This window comes from Schistocerca nitens, chromosome 1 (assembly GCF_023898315.1).
Source record: "Schistocerca nitens isolate TAMUIC-IGC-003100 chromosome 1, iqSchNite1.1, whole genome shotgun sequence".
NCBI lineage: Eukaryota > Metazoa > Arthropoda > Insecta > Orthoptera > Acrididae > Schistocerca > Schistocerca nitens.
The window spans coordinates 920,221,188-920,240,811 of NC_064614.1; the positions used below are offsets into that span (position 1 = coordinate 920,221,188).

Here is a 19,624-nt window from a genome sequence, read left to right on the forward strand (position 1 = left end):
CCCACTAACCCCACATGAGCCAACTACAAAAGAATGACCCCTTCATGACCCAATAAAACCCGGATTGGAACAAGTGAACCACACCCTTTGAAAGGGCTTTAATTATTGTCATTCTCTGAAATTAAGGACATCCTAACCTAGATTATTTGTACCCCTCCTAAAATGGTGTTCCATTGCCCACACTATTACAGTCCTGTCACAAGCTTACCTTACCCCATCAATGACCAGGCCAACCGTGAAAGCAGCCATGTTGTATATCAGCTCTGCTGCAACTGTTTCACAGCTTTTTATATTGGTATGATACCAACCAGCTGTCCACCAGGATGAACGATCACTGCAGAACTGTGTCCAAGAACAAAGTAGACCACCCTGTGGCACAACAAGCAGCTGAACATAGTACACTTTATTTCAATGTCTGCTTCACTGCCCAGGCCATTTGGATCCTCCTCTCCACCACCAGCTTTTTTGAACTTCACAGGTAGGAGTTGCCCTTACAACACAACTCCATTCCCGAAATTACCCCAGCCTTAACATTCGGTCACCTACCGTCCCCACACCCTCCACCCAACAGTTTCCACCCCCTCTGTACATCACCTCTTCACTTTTCATATCCCCTCAGCCTCATTGTGTGCCACCCCTCTGCCAATGAACACGCATGTCGTTCCCTGCTTCTCTTCTTTTCCATGCCGCCCCCCCCCCTCCCCCATTCCCCATCTCCTGATATTGGACAGTCTTGTCAGGTCGCCTTCTAGTCCCTGCACATACAATCAACCAGTCCTCTCTTCTCTCTGCCACCCATACCCTGCTATCCCTCCCAGTACCCTGCCCCACGGCTGACTGCTATCCACATGACAGTCACATTCTGGTCAGAGCTGCTGGAGTTTGCAGTCGTGTGCAAGAGGTGCGTTTACTTGTATGAATGTGCTATAATATCTAACAGTCTTTCCATTGTACCTAGTGTGTCATCTTTATGGTGAGTAGCAATTTATCCTTTTCCTAATATTGTTCATATTTATAAAGAAATTTAGAAGTTCAACAGTATCACCAGCAGCTTCCAATAGTGAAACAGGAACAGAAATGTGTAGAACAGGAACCTAATATTGTTTCTGCATCCATATGTAGTCATAACCAGGGATAATAAGTAACACAGTCTGAAAATTTTGTGATAACAGCTGTGACAAAATTTTTCTGTCTATAGTAGATATGTCGTGTTGCATACCTACAGACACAATTTATGCTATCTAGAAAAACTGGTATGTACTTCATTTCAGGGAATTTCAGAAATTTCATAAAACCTCGCGGAATTCTGTTTTTTTTAACCTAGCATTGTAATTTAATTTTATTGAGCTTGATTAACCACAGATTTTAAAATAACTAAATCTAATGTAACCTCGAAAACAATAAGCTTTTGACAATATAATACAATTGAATAGATAAAAAAAATCTACTCACCAAGTAGTGACAGAACACACACATAAAAGAATGTTATAATCAGGCAAGCTTTTAGAACCAGTGGCTCCTTCTTTAGGTGGAAGGGTTGAAGGGGAAGGAAGAGGGCAGGATGAGGAGGAGTGACTGATGTTGGGGGACTGCACAGGAAGAGATCTGAGAACCTGAGAGCTTAAAGGTGGAAGACAGGTTAATGTGCAAGACAGAGATTACTGCTAAAACATAGTTTATGAGTCAATAAGAGTAAAAAACTAAGTGCATTGTATGTAACAGAGATGGGAGCTGGATGGCAAAAAATAGGTAAGAAAATGAAAGCTGTAGAAAACCAAAATGGAAGGAAATTAAAGTAAATTAAGGCCAGGTGGTTGACAAGAACCAAGGACATGTTGTAGTCTAGTTCCCATCTGTGGAGTCCTGAGAAACTGGTGTCTGGGGGAAGAATCCAGACGGCACATGTGCTGAAACGGGCACTGAGGCCATGGTTCTCATGTTGTACAGCATGCTCTGCAACAGGATATTGTGTGTTGCCAGTATACACCCTCTGTCTATGCCCATTCATCCTAACTGAAACCTGGTGGTAGTCTTGCCGATATAAAAGGCCAAGCAGTGTTTACATAACAGCTGGTATAGGACCTGTCATTTCTCAAATTGATTTCCTTTTGATAGTATATGTTTTGCCAGTTACAGGTCTTGTGTGGGTGGTGGTAGGAGGGTACATAGGGCAAGTCTTGCAGTGTAGAAGGAGCATAGGGACTGACATGGATATTGCGGAGATTTGGGAGGGTGACAAAAAGCTATTCTAGATGTGGTGGGCAAAATCTCAGACAGAATGGGTCTCATTTCAGGGCATGATTGAAGTTGTTTTCCAAAAAAAGGCATCAGCATTACCAGGATTGTATGTGATGGCCTGCGAAATCTGCTTTTGAACTAGGCTGTAGCTGAGGTGAGAATGGTAGTGTATTGCTGTAAAGAGCCTGCATCCAAACAAATACGTTTGCCTTGAATGCCAAGGCTGTATGGGAGGCAACATTTGACATGGAAAGGACAGCAACTGTCAAAATGTAACAACTGTTGTTTGTTAGTAGGTTTAGTGTGGACAGAAGTGTGTAGCTGGCCTCTAGCGAGGACGAGATCAGCATTAGGGAAAGTGACACGGGATTCGGAAAAGAAACATGCGAAATTTAATTGGGAGAAGGTATTCAGAGATTTCAGGAATTTTAACAGATCAGTCTCACCATGAGTCCATTGGTAAAGATGTCATAAATGTATTTAAACCAAACCAGGGGCTGAAGACTTATGGATCCCTATAAAGCCCCCTCTGCAGCTTCCTAAATAGCCACACCACATTAGCCACCATTCCTCTCCTACAAACCCAGCTTGGCCAAACTCCTTAACGTCAACATCCTTCACCACTGCCTTCTAGACCAACAACTCACAATTACAAGAACCAGTAACAACAGTAGGGAGTATCCTCAATCTCTCGTCTGAAGCATTCTTCCCTCCTGAATTATCTGCATTTTCCAAGTGTCTCACACATCAGTTAGTATTATTGGAGGACATCGAAAAAGTTCAAAAAACACAGCTTGTTTTGTATTATTGCGAAATAGGGTGGGGGGGGGGGGGGGAAGAGTGCCATAGGTACGGCATGAGAATTGGGGTGGCAGTCATTAAAACAAAGGTGTTTTTTGTTGGGGCAAGCTCACCTCTTGAAATTTCAGTCACCAACTTTCTCTTCCAAAGGCGAAAATATATTTTTGGTGCCCACCTACATCAAGAGAAGTAATCATCCTAGTAAAATAAGAGAAATCAGAGCTTGCATGGAAAAATTGAAGTGTTCCTTTTTCCTGTGCTTTTCAAGGGAGGAACTGTAGAGAAATAGCTTGAAGCTGTTTTGATTAATCCTGTACCAGGCACTTCGTTTCGAATTGCAGAGACATTGTGTAGATGTCCATGTCAGTGTGTTCTTACTGTATTTATTTTTTGCCATTCCTTGGTTGCTTTTTTCCTTATTTCTCTTTTTGTTAACAATGTTTTTACACTGAGGTGACAAAAGTCATGGGATATCTCCTAATATAGTGTTGTACCTCCTTTTGCTCAAAGTAGTGTAGGAACTCAATGTGGCATGGAACTCAACAAGTCATTGATAGTTCCCATGCTGCCTCATAGCTGTTCATACTTGCAGACATATTGCCAGTGCAGGAGTTTGTGCATGAACTGACCTGTCAACTATATGTGTTCATATTGGGATTCAGTTATAAAAGAAGTAGCCAAAATTAGATTACATTACAATGTTTTAGCTGATAGCCAGGGAATGCACTCAGTATAGCACTTAAGTGGGCCATGGGCTCAGAGCAGAAACAGACAAGTGTCTCATAGCAGCAATAATTTCAAATGTTGTACCAGCCTTATATGAATAGAACACTATACCAACTCTGGCAGTCAATAATTTTAGTCATAATGATAAAGCAGGGGCAGTTTTTGAAAGCTCTAGAATTTAAGTTAAAAACTCAGGAAGTTTCATTCAAAGAACAGTTCTAAACTGCACTATGCTCAGAAACCCCTGCATATAACCCTGTTGCTTCTGCCATGATTGCCTGTCCTATTACTTACGTAAAAACAATGCTCGATTTAACAATAATGAAAATTACTGGATGGAACTATACATAAATAATGCAAATGCAACCACTCGTCCATTACGTACTGTGTGTGGAGCATAGAAATGCATGACAGGAAACGCTGTGCCCTCTAGCTTTCAAACTCTTGGTCTATATGCAGTAAGAGTGCACAGACAACCAATCGCACACTCCCATAGCCACGACGAGAGTGATTGTTGAATTCCCCATGGAGCTCACGGCCCTTTAGTAAGTTCATGCCCTCAGGGCCCGGAGGTATTGAAGCTCGTTCTTCCTTCCTGAGCTGCATTACCACTCCCTCCCCATCCTCGCCCCTTGCCTGCTGTCCCCTCCTTCCCCTCTCTGTGTTATTACCTATGTCAACATGGCTATCCACCTGGTTTCTTCTATTCCTCACAGTTTTGTTCTCCTTGCCGTTTCTCTTTCATCCTTCTGTTTGGCGTTTTTGGTTTCCATTTGGGGTTTGACCTCCAGTTATAAATTTTCTGTCTGTAGTGTGAGCCATTTGAGGAAGAACTCCCTCCCTAGTGTCTACACTGTGGATTCCCTCCCCCCCCTCCCCCACCCCCTTTACCTTCTCCGCCGTAGCTCCCCCTCCGCACCACTAGATCACCAGAACATGTAGCCAGTCCATGTGGTGGGGCTTTTATGTACCCATATTGCTGAGCCCCCTGAGAGCACAGGGATCACACTTCTGATACCTGATCTGTTGCCTCACTCCCCATGTATGCCTTGGAGTGGTTGCTTGTCATTCTGGAGCATCAGAACTCCCAGCGATGGCCACCTTGCCAGATGGCCCTTGCTGTGGCTGGGTGACACACATGGGGAGAGCATCTATTGGAGTGGGTGGTATCAGGGCAGATGTTTTGCATTTGCAAAAATCTGGCCTTTTTCTATGGCCGCATCTTTGAATGGTGATGGATCATTGAATACTGGTTCTTATGATCCTGCAGCCTTCAGTTCCCTGACTACACCCTGGGAAGAGGGCTCAGCTCACTGGCTTGGGATGAAACACTTCCCCCACTTCCTGGTGTACTAGGACAGACAGGAACACATTCACTGCCACGAAACCATTACTTTTTGTGGAAAATATCGAAAACAAGTTTGGCGAAGTGGAATATCCAAGTAAGATGGGGTCGGGTTCCCTTTGATCAAAGCTGCTTCTACCACCCAGTCTGCAGCTCTTCGTGCTTATGGTCATCTTGGCAGTCTCCCACTGTCTGTTACAGCTCACCAGTTTTTGAATATGGTCCAGGGAGTCATTTTTCATAGGGTCCTCATCCTTCAAACTGATAAGGAACTCGGGGTATTCATTTTGTTAGGTGTTTGCATAAAGATCATAAGGACAATCACATTTATACTGACGCCTTTATTCTGGCATTTTAGGGAGATAACCTCCCGGAGAAGGTCAAGGTTACGTGTTATTGATGTGACGTGAAGCTGTACGTCCCACCGTCCACTCGGTGCTTTTGGTGCTTGCATTTCGGGCAAATGTCTCACAATGTACATCGAACCCTGTACATGGGACAGTGGACACCTACTTAATGCGGGGAGCCCATTTGTTCCACCACCCCTGTGTGTTAATTGTCACAACTGTCTGTCTCCATGCTCACCAGATTGCCTGGCTTATGAGAAAGGAGAAAAAAGAGAGATACAAAGGTATAAGTCCCTGGATTGTTTGTCTTGCACTGAGGCTCACCAAAAATTTGATTTGACTTCATCCTCTAGTGATGACTTCTACTTTTGCCTGTGTTACATTCTTTCCCCCACCTCCCTCTTCCTTACCCCAGTCGCATCCCTTTCGCCTCTACCCATCCCCTGCGGTTCCCACATCCTCCTCAACAGGTGCTGCTTCCTCTCTCCGTCCACCAGTAATTGCGCTCCCTCCTGGGACTTCTTCCCCAGCGTCTCTCGGTCTGGATTCCTGCCACCATAACTCGGCCATGGCACAGACAGTCCATGCGTCCCAAGGTTGCCTGCTCTCTCTTGGTTCCAGATCTTGGAGAAGCCTGCTGCCTCTCTGTGCCCTGCCCTCCACAATGTATGAGAGAGAGGAGGAGGAGGAGGGGGAGGAGGAGGAGGAGAAGAAGAAGAAGAAACACAAGACCTCCCAGTGCTTCCAGAGGTGCTATCTCCCCCCTTGCACCCTGAGTATGACCTGTTATTTATGGATGTCATCCTGTTTTCATTTGTTACGGATGGTGACACGGTGGTATGATTGACTCTAGTCTGTACGCCTCCCATTTGGATACCCACTCCTTGCTTATTCTGTGCAACTGTATTGGATACTGCCATCACCTCCCAGAGTTGCATTCCTTATTGCCTTTTATTCGGCAGCTTGTGTCATTCTCCAGGATTCTCGTTTTACTGATGTTCACTCATCGACCCCTTGTGGGTTCCGTGCTTTGTCAGAATTAAATTGGCCCTTTGAGGGCTTCCGGTGATGCATGTACGTTGGTGCATACGGGTATTGCTGTCCGGGTCGACTGGGGTCGCGGTTTGCAATATCTATCTCCCTCCTGACGTGACACCTACATCTGCTGTCCTAACTGCACTACTTCAGCAACTCCCTCATCCCTTCTTTCTCCTCAGGATTTTAATGCCCATCACCATTTTTGGGACCTTGCTTTTTTTATCTAGTCAGGGGCTCCTTATTGACCAATTTCTCATGGACCACAACCTGTACCTTCTTAATGATGGTTACCCTATCCATTTTAGTGCCACATATCACACTCTCTCTTCTATTGATCTTTCCTCTATTCCCCTCCCGTTCCTCCTTCCTTACACTGGTCTCTACACGGTGACCTTTGTGATAGTGATCCCTTCCTGTCGATGCTCTTGTTCTCTTCCTGCCTCCCAGTGTCAAGGTTACCCCATTGAGCTTTCCATCATGCTGATTGGCCTCTATATACCTCCCAGGTCGGTTTTTCACCCATGAAATCGTCTGTGAGCTGTCCGATAAGGTAATTGGTGCTGCCGACATGGCCTTTCTCTGCTTGATAGGCTCCATCCGCTGTCAGCAAGTCCTATGGTGGAGCAGAGCCATCGCCAATGTTATCCATGATCATTGTTGTGTCTTGCAACATCCTAAGCGGCACCCATCCTCTGCTGGTCGTATTACCTTTAAATTTCTTTTTGCCAAAGCACAACAAAACAGCAAACGGATGCGTTGGAAACACTTTGTCTTCTCTCTAGGTTCTTCTGCTCCTCCGTCATGGATGTGGACTTTTTTCTGCACCCTCCAAGGTTGCCAATGGCAGTCTTCCATTCCAGGCCTCACCCTTCCAGGTGGCCTTTGTAAAGATCCATCAATTCTCATGCAACACTTCGTGTCCTATTTGGCGATGGCTTCAGTGTCCGCCTCCTTTCGAGGAGCCTTCCTCCTGTGGAAGCTGCAAGCTGAAACTTCCCGCTTATATTTAACCCCTTGTCAGGTGCAATCCTACTGCGAACTTTTTACTAAATAGGAGCTTCTTCTGGCCCTCTCCTTTTCCCACAATTCAGCTCCTCACCCTGAATCCGTCCATAACAAGTGCTTCAACACCTCAGTCCTCCAAAACAACAATATCTCCTCAAGGTGTTTAATCTTCCCCTCTCAGTGGAGAGACTGTATTGTGGTTCCTGTCCTTAAGCAAGCCTGGCATGGATCCATCGTCTCTTGATAGTTTTTGGCCGGCCAGCCTGACCAATGTCTGCTACAAGTTACTAAAATGGATGGTGGCTTGTCAGCTCAATTAGGAATCTCAGCACCTTTCATTGCCTTATCAGTATGGCTTTTGGGAGGGACAGTTTCTGATCATCTGCTTTGATTGAAAACCACAGTTTGATAGGCCTTTTCTCAGTGCCGCTATCTTGTCACAGTCTTCTTCGATATTTATAAGGTTATGGCAGCTTGGAACCATCACGTCCTCTTTATGCTGGGTCTTCAGGGTCCCCTCCCAATTTTTATTTGCCCATTCCTGTTCACCATTCGTTCAGGGTTTTCTGGGGTCTTCTTTTTGACAAGCTTACTTGGTTGCCCCATATCCTTCGTCTGAAGATGGCTTTTTCTGTAAACACCATGTTCCTTGCTTCCTTGCCTACACCTTGTTGTAAGTCTTCTCTGCCTCTATGGGCATTAGTTCTGTCTCGTCTAGATAATGGTTGTCAAGTTCCTGGATCAGCTGCCCCTTCTGCTCTGCTCTTGGACCCGGGTTGTCCATTTAGCCACCAGGTCTTTTCGTGTCAATAGTCTTTTGGTTGACACTGAGGTCTGTCCCCTTTCTATTCACCAGTCCAAGCTCCTAATTTCCTGTGCCATCACTATCCAGCTCTTCCCCTGCTCACCCCTACTATTCTATTTTTTTCATGGCTTTGGGCCAATGCCCATCCTTGGTTTGGTTTACCTGTTGGGCTCCGCCTCACATGTCTCTTCCATGACTTTCCGTCTACCCTTGTCTTTCTCCCTACATTCTCTTTCGATCTCTACCATCCCCCACCCCCACCCCCCCTACCCAGTTAGTTCCTCAGGCCCGGATTCTGGTGGATGTCTTCCGGGGTCCAAAGCCTCCATTACTGCAACGGTGTTCCATTATTTCTTCTGAATGCTGTTACGAGAGTTTCAGAATGCCTGTGTTTCTTATACCGATGGCTCTAAACCTCCACTGATGTGGGATATGCCTTCATGTCTTCCAGTTGGCCTGGAACACCATCTCTTGCCTGCCACATGTGGGGCATTTATTGCAGAATTGACAACAATCTATCAGGGCCTCTGCTTCATTAAACAATCCTTACCCACCCGAGTTCTGTTATGTGTGGGCTCAATGATTGGCATTCAGGCTATCACTTGTTTTTCCCACCACCCCTTGGTCTCTGTCATTAATGACCTGCTTACTGATCTTGGTGATTCTGCTTGTTTGGTTGACTTCCTTTCGATTCGTGGCCACGTAGGTATCCGTGGTAATGAACTTGCTGATCGTCTGACTTGGGGGGGGGGGGGGGGGGGTTGTCAACCACGCACCCCCACATTCTCCGAGACCCGCCATGTGGCATTCTTCCCCCTGCCTCTCCTGGCAGAAATCTTCCATCCTCTTCTGTCTTCGTATTGGCCATACTATGTTACCCATGGTTTTTTATTCTGCTTCAGCTCCCCCCCCCCACCCCCACCCTTTGTAGTTTCGGGGTTCCTCTCATGCTGATCCATATTTTGCTGTACTGTCCCTGCCTTGTGGCCCTTCACACTTTATATGCCCTTCTACCTTCCTTGTCTCGGGTGTTAGCAGACACCCCTTGCACCGTTACAACTGTCCACAGTTTTCTTCAGGTTATTTGTCATCTCGGGTACAAATTAGCATGGACATTGGTTATGGAGGCCTTGACCTTGCCTCCATGCCAGCCAGATTCCACCTTTTTTCTACACTTTGTTTGGTCTGTTGTACTGTTTTTTTTTTCCCCTTTTCTTGTGTCTTATTGCCCTGGTGTTGTCCCTGTTGTATTGTGATAATGATGTGGTGTGGTCTGTGGTGGATGTGGATGTGGATGTGGATGTGGGGACGAGTCAGGGTCAGTGATGGTGCTGGTGCCCCATTGCGTGTAACATTTGTGGGCACCCCCTGCTCTCCCCATTTTCACCCAACTGCGTCCTGTTCTTTCCTCTTCCTTCTGCTCTGTTGTCCTTTTTCCCCCTTTTTGTTTGCATGTTATCCCTTGATTTCTGTCAGCTTAGATCATGGGATTGGTGGCCTCACTGTTTTCTCCCTCCCCCCCCCCTCCCAGATCAACCAGTTGATTATTGAAAGCAGCATTCAATAATTGATAATGAATAATCAATTTCACTGCGGGAGTGTACATTTGGTGTGTGTGTGTGTGTGTGTGTGTGTGTGTGTGTGTGTGTGTGTTTTTTTACTTGTTTCAGTTATTCACACGTCACTCTGCTATAAGTGAGTGGTTGCCTTTTCCTCACTGTATGTACAATACTAAATTTAGTAGGAGTTGAATAGATGTACTAATTAGTACAGGATGACCACTTCTGACCTCAGTGCCAGATTGCATTCATCATCGTCATGTGGGCTTGGAACCTGATGTGATTGTACAGGTAAAACCACATGTTGCCCATGCTGTCCTGACAGACCTTCATATAAAGGGTGTGTTCAGTTGTGTTGCCCTGGCCAGCACCTTCTCCCATTCTCTCACCTGTCGGAAACATCTGGGTTCCGTGTTGCCGAGAGACAGGCATGCCACCACTCACCTGTCATCAAGAGCAATGAACTCTACACCAGAGGTGAAGCAGCATGGAATGACATAAGCTTATGTCATTCAGATTCAGTTTGTCCCAATGCATAACCAGTTTAGAGCCATTGATGCGGACAGGGATGTCAGCTCTGAGTATTAAATTTTCTACTCTGTGTACCTCCAAATAAACTATGAGTTTTTCATGGATTTTGCCTTCTCTGCTGCACACACACAAAATAAGTAAAATTTCATTATTTTCTGTCTTTCTTGGCATCACAATTTTGATGTATATAATTTCTATAAAAGCAATATTATTGCACTTTGTTTTTCAGATACAGCATGGTGATTGAAACGAACATCAAACTACTGCTTGCAGATGAAAGGAAAATGCCAACTGGAGCTTTAAATTATTTTGACATCTTTTATCAAGAGGTAACGTATGCAAATAGGAAACACTCCTGCTAATTTTGTGCAGAATGATATACTCAGCATATTTTCCATTAAGCATTCTATTGTTAGGATTACAACCATTCAACAGTCCAGCAGCAAAAAAGAAAACCATGCGCAATGATATGAATTTGGTCTGATAACCACAAAGAGGTTGCATTGAGTGGCTCACAAGCACATTTAAAAATAGGATAAGCTGTTGGACAAAGTCCTCCTTTAGATTTAGAAACACACACACACACACACACACACACACACACACACACACACACACACACACACACACAGAGAGAGAGAGTCACTGACTGGATTTGAAGCCTGACTGAAGTTAGTTGGTAGGCAGCAGTCTCGGCTTGAGTTGGTAATGGGCATACAGAAGAGGCAGGGATGGGAGAGATAGCAGGTTAGGGATTGGGGAATATGCTACAATGCTTCCTATGGGAGTGTGCAGGGCTGTGATGGGGACAGGATGGAGGGCTGCCTGATGCAGCATTGTGGGCCTGTGATAGAGGGGGGGGGGGGGGGGGGGGAAGCAAGTAAGTGGAAAGAACTATGCAGTTTTGCTGGGAGGACACAAGGTGCGTGTGAAACTGAAGTGAGACCAGGCAGGTGTAGGACAGGGACTACTGAAGTTTCAAGTAAGGTATGTTTGCAGGGAATCACACAAGGGCAATTGAGAAAAGCTGGAAGCTGGCATTAGTGTGAAGAATCCAGATGGTGTAGGCTGTAAAGTAGTCATTGGTGTAAAGCACACCATACTATACAGCTTGCTTGGTGACTGGACTGTCCAGCTGTCGCGTGGCCACAGTTTGGTGGAGGCCATTGATGTGGACAGATGGCTTGTTAGTGGTCATGTCCTCATTGAATGCCGAACAGTGGTTGCAGTTAAATTGGTAGACCAGTTGGCTGCCTTAATGTGTGGCCTTGCCTTTGATGGGATAAGAAATGCCAGTGATAGGCCTGGAGTAGGATGTACGGAACTGGTGTTGCCTCTTGGCCTTTTACTGGCATATGAGCCATGAAGGTAAGAGTTTAGGAGTGGGAATGGAACAAGGAAAAAAAATGATATTGTGGTCAGGGATATACGAGTGTGGGAGGGGACAATGTTTATTTTTCAGGGCACTGTGAAGAACAGATTTAAGTGTTTCCAGTTGTGGATGCTACTGAACCACGAGGGTGGTACTCCTTGTGGGGCATGAGCAGGTATATAAAAAGTGGTAGAAGATTGGGAAGATCTATTTCTTGACAACATGGGGATGTTTATTGTGGTTTGTTAAGTCCTCAGCAAGACCCTTAGTATATTTGAGCAGGGACTGCTTGTTACTGCAGATGCAAACAGCTAGGCTATGTGGAAGGGGACATCTTGGTATGGAATGGGTGGCAGCTGTCAAAAAGGAGGTATTGTTGGTGTTCAGTAGATTTGATATGGATGGATGTACTTATGAAGCCATCCATGAGGTGGAAGATTCACCAATGAAGGTGGCTTGTTAGGCTGAGGAGGACCATGTGAAGCAAAAGGGGGGAAAAGGTGTTGAGGTTCTGGAGGAATGTGGTTAGGATGTTCTTACACTTGGTCCAGATCATGAAGATCTCATCACTGAATCAAAACTGAGGGTTTTGGGATTCTGGGTGGCTAGGAAGGAATGTCTAGATAGTCCACTAATTGTTTTGTATAGAATGGTACCATGTGGGTGCCCATACTGTACTGTGGATTTGTTTGTTGCTGGTACTGTCAAAGGAGAACTAAATCTGGGTGAGAACGCATTCAGTCGTGGTGACCAGGAGGGATTTAGAAGTTTTGAAGTCATTTGGGCACTGGGAAAAGTTGAGTTCAGGGCAGCAAGGCCTTGAGCATTGGGGGGATGTTAGTGTAGAGGAAGATGGCATTGACAGCGATGAGCAGGTTGACAGGTGATAAAGGGACAGGATCTGTGGAGAGTTGGTAGAGGTAATAGTTAGTGTGTTTTATTCAGGAGATTAGTTATTTAATATCATTTATAATTAAAATATAGTATAGAGAATGGTCATCAGAACAATTAATCATTTCCATGAGAACATTGGTGAAGAATTCTTGTATCGTGTTCCTGTCAGTATTCCTATAGTCTTCCCCAGTTTAGATATGTAAGAGCTTGTAATTGTCACATTTACTCATTTTCATTGTTTTTCCTGTGTTTTGTTTACATCCTTTCAGTTAGAAGGGCCGTAAATCTTAACATTAGAATTTGTCCCCTGCACCTCTTCTCCTGTTTAGAAATTTCTCTCATTTGAAACTGTGAACTCCAAGACATGACAGTGTACAGTGACAATGGTTGGGGTAAAGCAGTATATGCTCACAGAACATTTGGTAATCTACAAGTGCCCCAGGATTGTGCCATACAACAGACATCTCAGGAACCCCATCCCGTCTCTCATCTTGGCAGGATGCTGGTTTGTCAACTCCTGGGTTTCCAAGGTGGGGAACTCATGAGTGCTACTAGTCCTCATAGCTATAAACTTGTGACACAATTTTGAGGTCCTCGTGCAGTGAATGGTGGAATGTTGTGTGCCACAAATAAGGTTCTGTGTTAATTCCCAGGAATACAAAGATGGGAGCGATTTTGATTCAAAACCAACATCAGGGTGTACTTTGCGCTCATGTACTGAAATGTGATCAAGATAAAATCATTACCAGACAACCTGTGTAGCACCTATTATACCACAGTTTGTGTTGGACATGCTCCCATTTTCAAGGATCTTCCTTAGTTCATAAAGTTTCTTGTGGAATTGAAATATCACTCACTGAGTCTATCAAAAACATTCCCAGTGGATCTAGTGGTCCACTAGTTGTTAGTAACACCCAAACAATAAAGAAAGGTTGTGAGGTTAGCCTGCCACAACACAAAAAATATTAAAGTTAAAAATGATAAGTAACTATTTAACTTCCTCCAATAATAATATGGTATTTCTGGAGTTTTTCCTGTGTGTTGATCATCTGGAAGGCTTGTGGTTATAATTTGAAGCATAGTGTTGTTGAACACTCCACACATGGTGCTTTTGGAAACATGTTCCTATTTTTCTGTGACTCTTTCATCACATTATTTTATTATACCAAGTCCATCATATTCTATTCGATCATTTTACACAATGGAATCATGTCTGTCAACTTAGTGTTCAAAGTGTAACCATGTTTGCAAAATGTATATCTGTGGGTAAAAGGCCCAGTTCTTTTGTCTTTATTTGTGAATTACTTCTCAGTTTTCAGTTTGTTTTAATGGTTTGCAGCAGACATCGCCCAACTGCAGTTGGTAGTTAGAAAGTTGGAGGAATGGCTACTACTAGTCAGTTGTAAGTTTTTGAAAAATGTGTTTGTTTTTAATCTCCAGAAACTTAAAATGAGAGAGACCTTTTTAAATGATAGAGATTCAGAGAAATACCTGGACTACATTTTAATCAGAAATGTACATTGCTGCCACCAGTGAAGATGATGAGAACTAATACTTGGGTGTTTAATGTTGTAAAATGTATTGCTCATAGCACTTGGGGAGCAAAGAGAGCTTGTATGTTCAGATCTGCCTGCCTACAAGACCTGAAGATATATGATGCATTCCACCATGAGGGAATTAGACTGACAACAGGTATATTGAGAATCAGCCCAGTTTTCGTGCTCTGCACATAAACAAACAAATTGCCTGTTACCTCTTCATAGTATAAGTAGCATGTACTGGAGACACCTGCATGCCATCCATAGCTCTCCTCACCTATCCACGGAATTATGCATGGAATGACTGTTCAGTAGTCATCCATGAGCAATAAGCCCTTTGGTATTCACACAAAGGGTTGTCTTATAGTAAGGGATGTGCTGAATATTGATCTTTTGTGCCAAGGTTCAATCAAATCAGCTTCTTGCTGTCTCAACACTTCCAGATCATTAATGGGCATTCATCTCACAAAACAGCATCATGATGATAAACATTTTGTCATTCAGAAATTGATGTTAAAACTTCCCAGTGATTAGTTGGTAATGTTGAGTACCTGGAGTGGTTGATAAGTCATAATTTTTCCTCAAGAAAGACACTAATGACTGTTTTAATGCATTAATGCCCAAAACTATTTTTTGTATTTGATTTTGATGAAATTAAGTCAAAGTAGTTCTTTCATGGATAGCAGCATGTGTCAATGACTAAAATGTTATTTTTTAAATTTTTACACTGTTTTATTTCATGTATGATAAAACATACAATGAGCATTAACATTTACAGTTCAGTAGCATAGTGTAATCTTTTATGCAGCAAAAAAATAGTGTTTAATCTAATTTTATCCATAAAAACTGGCATGTTACTGTTTTTCCAATTTACAGTTCAGTCATTAATGGTATTGGGAAAATAAAAACAAACTGGATGAAGTCCATCATCACATTATATCAGTGATATGTTCTCTGTTTTGCACAATGTTTACCTGTGATATTGCAAAGTGCCCTTGAGGTTTATCCATTACTGGCAACATCCATAGAGGTAGTAAACACTTCATTGGAACAACAAACTTATGTTATTCACCTTTCTATACAGCATCCACATATTGACGAGGCTTTTGTCAAGGCAGAATCTAACAAGAGGCCAGTACCATTTCTTGGAACAGAAACTGGTTCTATACAGACCTCTGTTTGTCAAAAAGACTGATATCTACCATCCCTTTGTTGTAGAGTTGTACTAAGGTGGGTTGAGGGATGGTCACATGCTTTCATTCTGCTTCATTTCATCTCTTGCAGGTCCCCTTGGTAAGACAATCATTGATTTGCAGATTTGTTGCTAATGTCATTTGGCTGTTGTCGTGCCGTCTTAGCAGTGTAAAGTGTTCATTTTGAAGAACATGATAAGATCCACAAGGTTCCTTCTTTAAGTCTTCCTGTGGTGCTTTGTCAATCCCGTCTCTTTGGATAGGGCCAATGCAGTGTAATTCATGTTTGCGCAGTGATTCCAAGAGTGGCAGAAAGTTTAAATAGTTGTGAACAAAGACAACAGAATTGGGAGGAATCGTTGAAATGCAGAAAATGATAGATTTGTTCAAGCCTGTTTCTACTGAATGAATTACTTATAAGGTAATTCTAAGTATCTGTCCTTGTCTCCCAATACATTCTTCTAAAAGGGACTGGATTGTAACCAGAAAGAATAATAATTCCAAAATATTTGTATAACTCATCAACTGAAAGTTGAAATTCTAAATATCCTTTTGGAGCATCATATTTCACTGTCTCCTTACAAATGTACTTCATAAATTCTTCATTGAAAACTTTGTTGAATATGTGTAAAGGCATCTTATGAAGGTGATTTATTTTAGCCACAAGAAAAGGCTCTGATATATTACCAGTGAAATTTACTTGACTACCAACATTCATGGTTTTCAGTTCCTTTGATGTCCACTCCCGTGTTATTGTTTTATATTTCTTTGATAGTGCTGGTGTGGTTTTATCTCCATTGTTGCTTTCTCTCACAGACTGCTCACCAATATTGTTTCTGTTTCATTCTGTAGTGGCAAGTACTATGACTGGCTGCAAGAGAACTGTTTTTACCCTTGTCACTGAAACTAACAAGTCTTTCATCTTGACAAAGAGTATCATCACAGAATGAGATTTTCACTCTGCAGCGGAGTGTGCGCTGATATGAAACTTCCTGGCAGATTAAAACTGTGTGCCCGACCGAGACTCGAACTCGGGACCATTGCCTTTCGCGGGCAAGTGCTCTACCAACTGAGCTACCAAAGCACGACTCACGCCCGGTACTCACAGCTTTACTTCTGCCAGTACCTTGTCTCCTACCTTCCAAACTTTACAGAAGCTCTCCTGCGAACCTTGCAGAACTAGCACTCCTGAAAGAAAGGATATTGCGGAGACATGGCTTAGCCACAGCCTGGGGGATGTTTCCAGAATGAGATTTTCACTCTGCAGCGGAGTGTGCACTGATATGAAACTTCCTGGCAGATTAAAACTGTGTGCCCGACCGAGACTCGAACTCGGGACCTTTGCCTTTCGCGGGCAAGTGCTCTACCAACTGAGCTACCGAAGCACGACTCACGCCCGGTACTCACAGCTTTACTTCTGCCAGTACCTCGTCTCCTACCTTCCAAACTTTACAGAAGCTCTCCTGCGAACCTTGCAGAACTAGCACTCCGAGTTCGAGTCTCGGTCGGGCACACAGTTTTAATCTGCCAGGAAGTTTCATATCAGCGCACACTCCGCTGCAGAGTGAAAATCTCATTCTGGAAACATCCCCCAGGCTGTGGCTAAGCCATGTCTCCGCAATATCCTTTCTTTCAGGAGTGCTAGTTCTGCAAGGTTCGCAGGAGAGCTTCTGTAAAGTTTGGAAGGTAGGAGACGAGGTACTGGCAGAAGTAAAGCTGTGAGTACCGGGCGTGAGTCGTGCTTCGGTAGCTCAGTTGGTAGAGCACTTGCCCACGAAAGGCATAGGTCCCGAGTTCGAGTCTCGGTCGGGCACACAGTTTTAATCTGCCAGGAACTTTCATATCAGCGCACACTCCGCTGCAGAGTGAAAATCTCATTCTGGAAACATCCCCCAGGCTGTGGCTAAGCCATGTCTCCGCAATATCCTTTCTTTCAGGAGTGCTAGTTCTGCAAGGTTCGCAGGAGAGCTTCTGTAAAGTTTGGAAGGTAGGAGACGAGGTACTGGCAGAAGTAAAGCTGTGAGTACCGGGCGTGAGTCGTGCTTCGGTAGCTCAGTTGGTAGAGCACTTGCCCGCGAAAGGCAAAGGTCCCGAGGTCGAGTCTCGGTCGGGCACACAGTTTTAATCTGCCAGGAAGTTTCAGTATCATCACAGTTGAATTATTTCCATCACATGGTGGAAGGGGGACAAATTGTATCTCATTAGCTCGTTCTATTTCACTGCAGATACTATCTTCATCTCAGAGTCTGAAGTAGTTTTAGAATCTCTTCTGCATCACAGGGATTTTCAGGATTATAACAGTATTTATTTGACATGACAATAAGATATATTACATAAGAATCTAGCGAAATGACCTCAGGAAACAACTGCATCTATTATTTTACTCTAAAAGTAAAAAAAGAAATGTTTACTGAATTAAATTTTAAAGTGGTTGTAGTTTCCCATTGTATGGTATATCATATGGCAAAGTATTACTCTATTGTATAAGCCTAGATAAAGATTTTACAAACAGAAACAACAGTGTGCTTAATTGTTATTATGATCTAACACCAAAACCGTAAGCCAAACTTTTATATCAATACAGGCAGTTTCAGTATAGGACAAAATTCTTACCTGTCGCACATTATCGTGTTGGTTCAGAGTAGCACTAACAGGAAGTGTCTAACTGTGCAATAATGATATTTTTGTGTCACTGAAAACTACTATTGTGGTGGAGCAGCACCCAATGACTGTACTCACAAACAATTGTAAGCAGTTCACACCATTTAATCTAGTGGTAACAATACAATGGAAAAACACATGTGCAGCATATGATATAACAAACTGTGGGCATCAATGGGTTAAGGTGGCGTAGTTTATTAATGAAAACTGGTTTGACAGTATAAAATCAGTAAATTGTGATTACTGTTCTAGTATATCACCAATAGATGTGCACAGCATCAATGATGATCATTTTAATTAATAAATGTTAATTTTTGTGTACTTTCAGTCAGTTGTAGCTGATGTCCATTCATGTATTAAATTATAAAGTTAACACTTTGACGTACATTTATTTTGTCTTGCACTTCATTGCAACTAGATATTTATTTATTTTTTTTTATTTTTAGCTTAGAAAGACACAGTCCAATGGTGCAAATAGATTGTATCCTGGCGAAATTTATATATTACAAATTCTGTATTCAAATCTAATCTGTATTTTTATAGGTTACCAACATCCACAAAATATTCCACTTCATTTCAAAGTGGTGTGAAGATATAGCACATAGTGATCGTCGACCACAAGAGGTTGCAAAGCTCGTTGTTGAGGCAAATTCTGCAATACTGGTAAGTAGATGTTGTTATTATTGATTGAAATTTTGAGTTATTTCAAAAAAATATATAATTTTTCTGACGTGTTATATTACAACAAATTAAGAAAGTTTTAACTTTTTGAACTAACTGAGATTAACTTCCCTCTCTGCCTCCTCCACCTCATTCAATCTCAACCACCACCCCATCCCCCCCTGCCTCCATCTCTCGCCACCCCTGCCTCTGTTGCATTCTCTTCCACCCACACTGCCACCGCCCGACTTGCACTTTCACATCTGCTTCACTGCTCCCCACTCGCAACTGCGCCCCTCACACCCCCATCCGTGTCCCACTCACACTCTCGTACCCCCATCCCTGTCCCACTCACAGTCTCGTACCCCCATGCCGTGCCTTCCCCTCCCCCCCCCCCACCTCCGCCCCCACCCCCACCATTACTTTCTCACACACATGCCCTGACCCCCTACTCAGTGTTTCTTCTAACCCCCACCCCGTCTCTCTCTCTCTCTCTCTCTCTCTCTCTCTCTCTCTCTCTCTTGCTGAATTAGAAGACTTCTGCAGGAAATTGTATGTGAGGAACACCTGAGAAGAATCTAAATCAGTTTTTGGAGATAAGTTTCCATCTCTTACATCAAGTAATCTACCACTTTGTTAAGGAGAGTCTTTCAAAGTGCTTCTGAAAAATGTGTGTCTGGATGTGATGGAAAGAAAGCATTGCTTTTGTAATGAAGCTGTGTAGCTTTTGAATTGTTTAACGATGTGTCACCTATGCAGGCAACTTCAGATGTACACAATAAATTAACTTTAAAACAAACTGAAATCATTACATAACTCCTCCTACTCCATAGAATTTTGTAAAACTGTGTAATTTTATAATACTTGTATGTGGGATCATTGACTGTATTTAAGTGTAAATCACTAAACAT

The 19,624-nt window shown here is 43.3% G+C and overlaps 1 protein-coding gene across 2 annotated transcripts in view; it reads left to right on the forward strand.

Annotated features, from left to right (window-relative positions):
- Positions 1 to 19,624, forward strand: part of LOC126192378 (nuclear pore complex protein Nup133) — a 127,509-nt gene that overhangs the window by 57,592 nt on the left and 50,293 nt on the right. For both annotated transcript variants that reach the window (XM_049932598.1, XM_049932599.1), the window contains exons 13-14: positions 10,625 to 10,724; positions 18,597 to 18,716. In XM_049932598.1, coding sequence (XP_049788555.1) covers positions 10,625 to 10,724; positions 18,597 to 18,716 — 220 coding nt within the window. The remainder of the gene's footprint in view (positions 1 to 10,624; positions 10,725 to 18,596; positions 18,717 to 19,624) is intronic.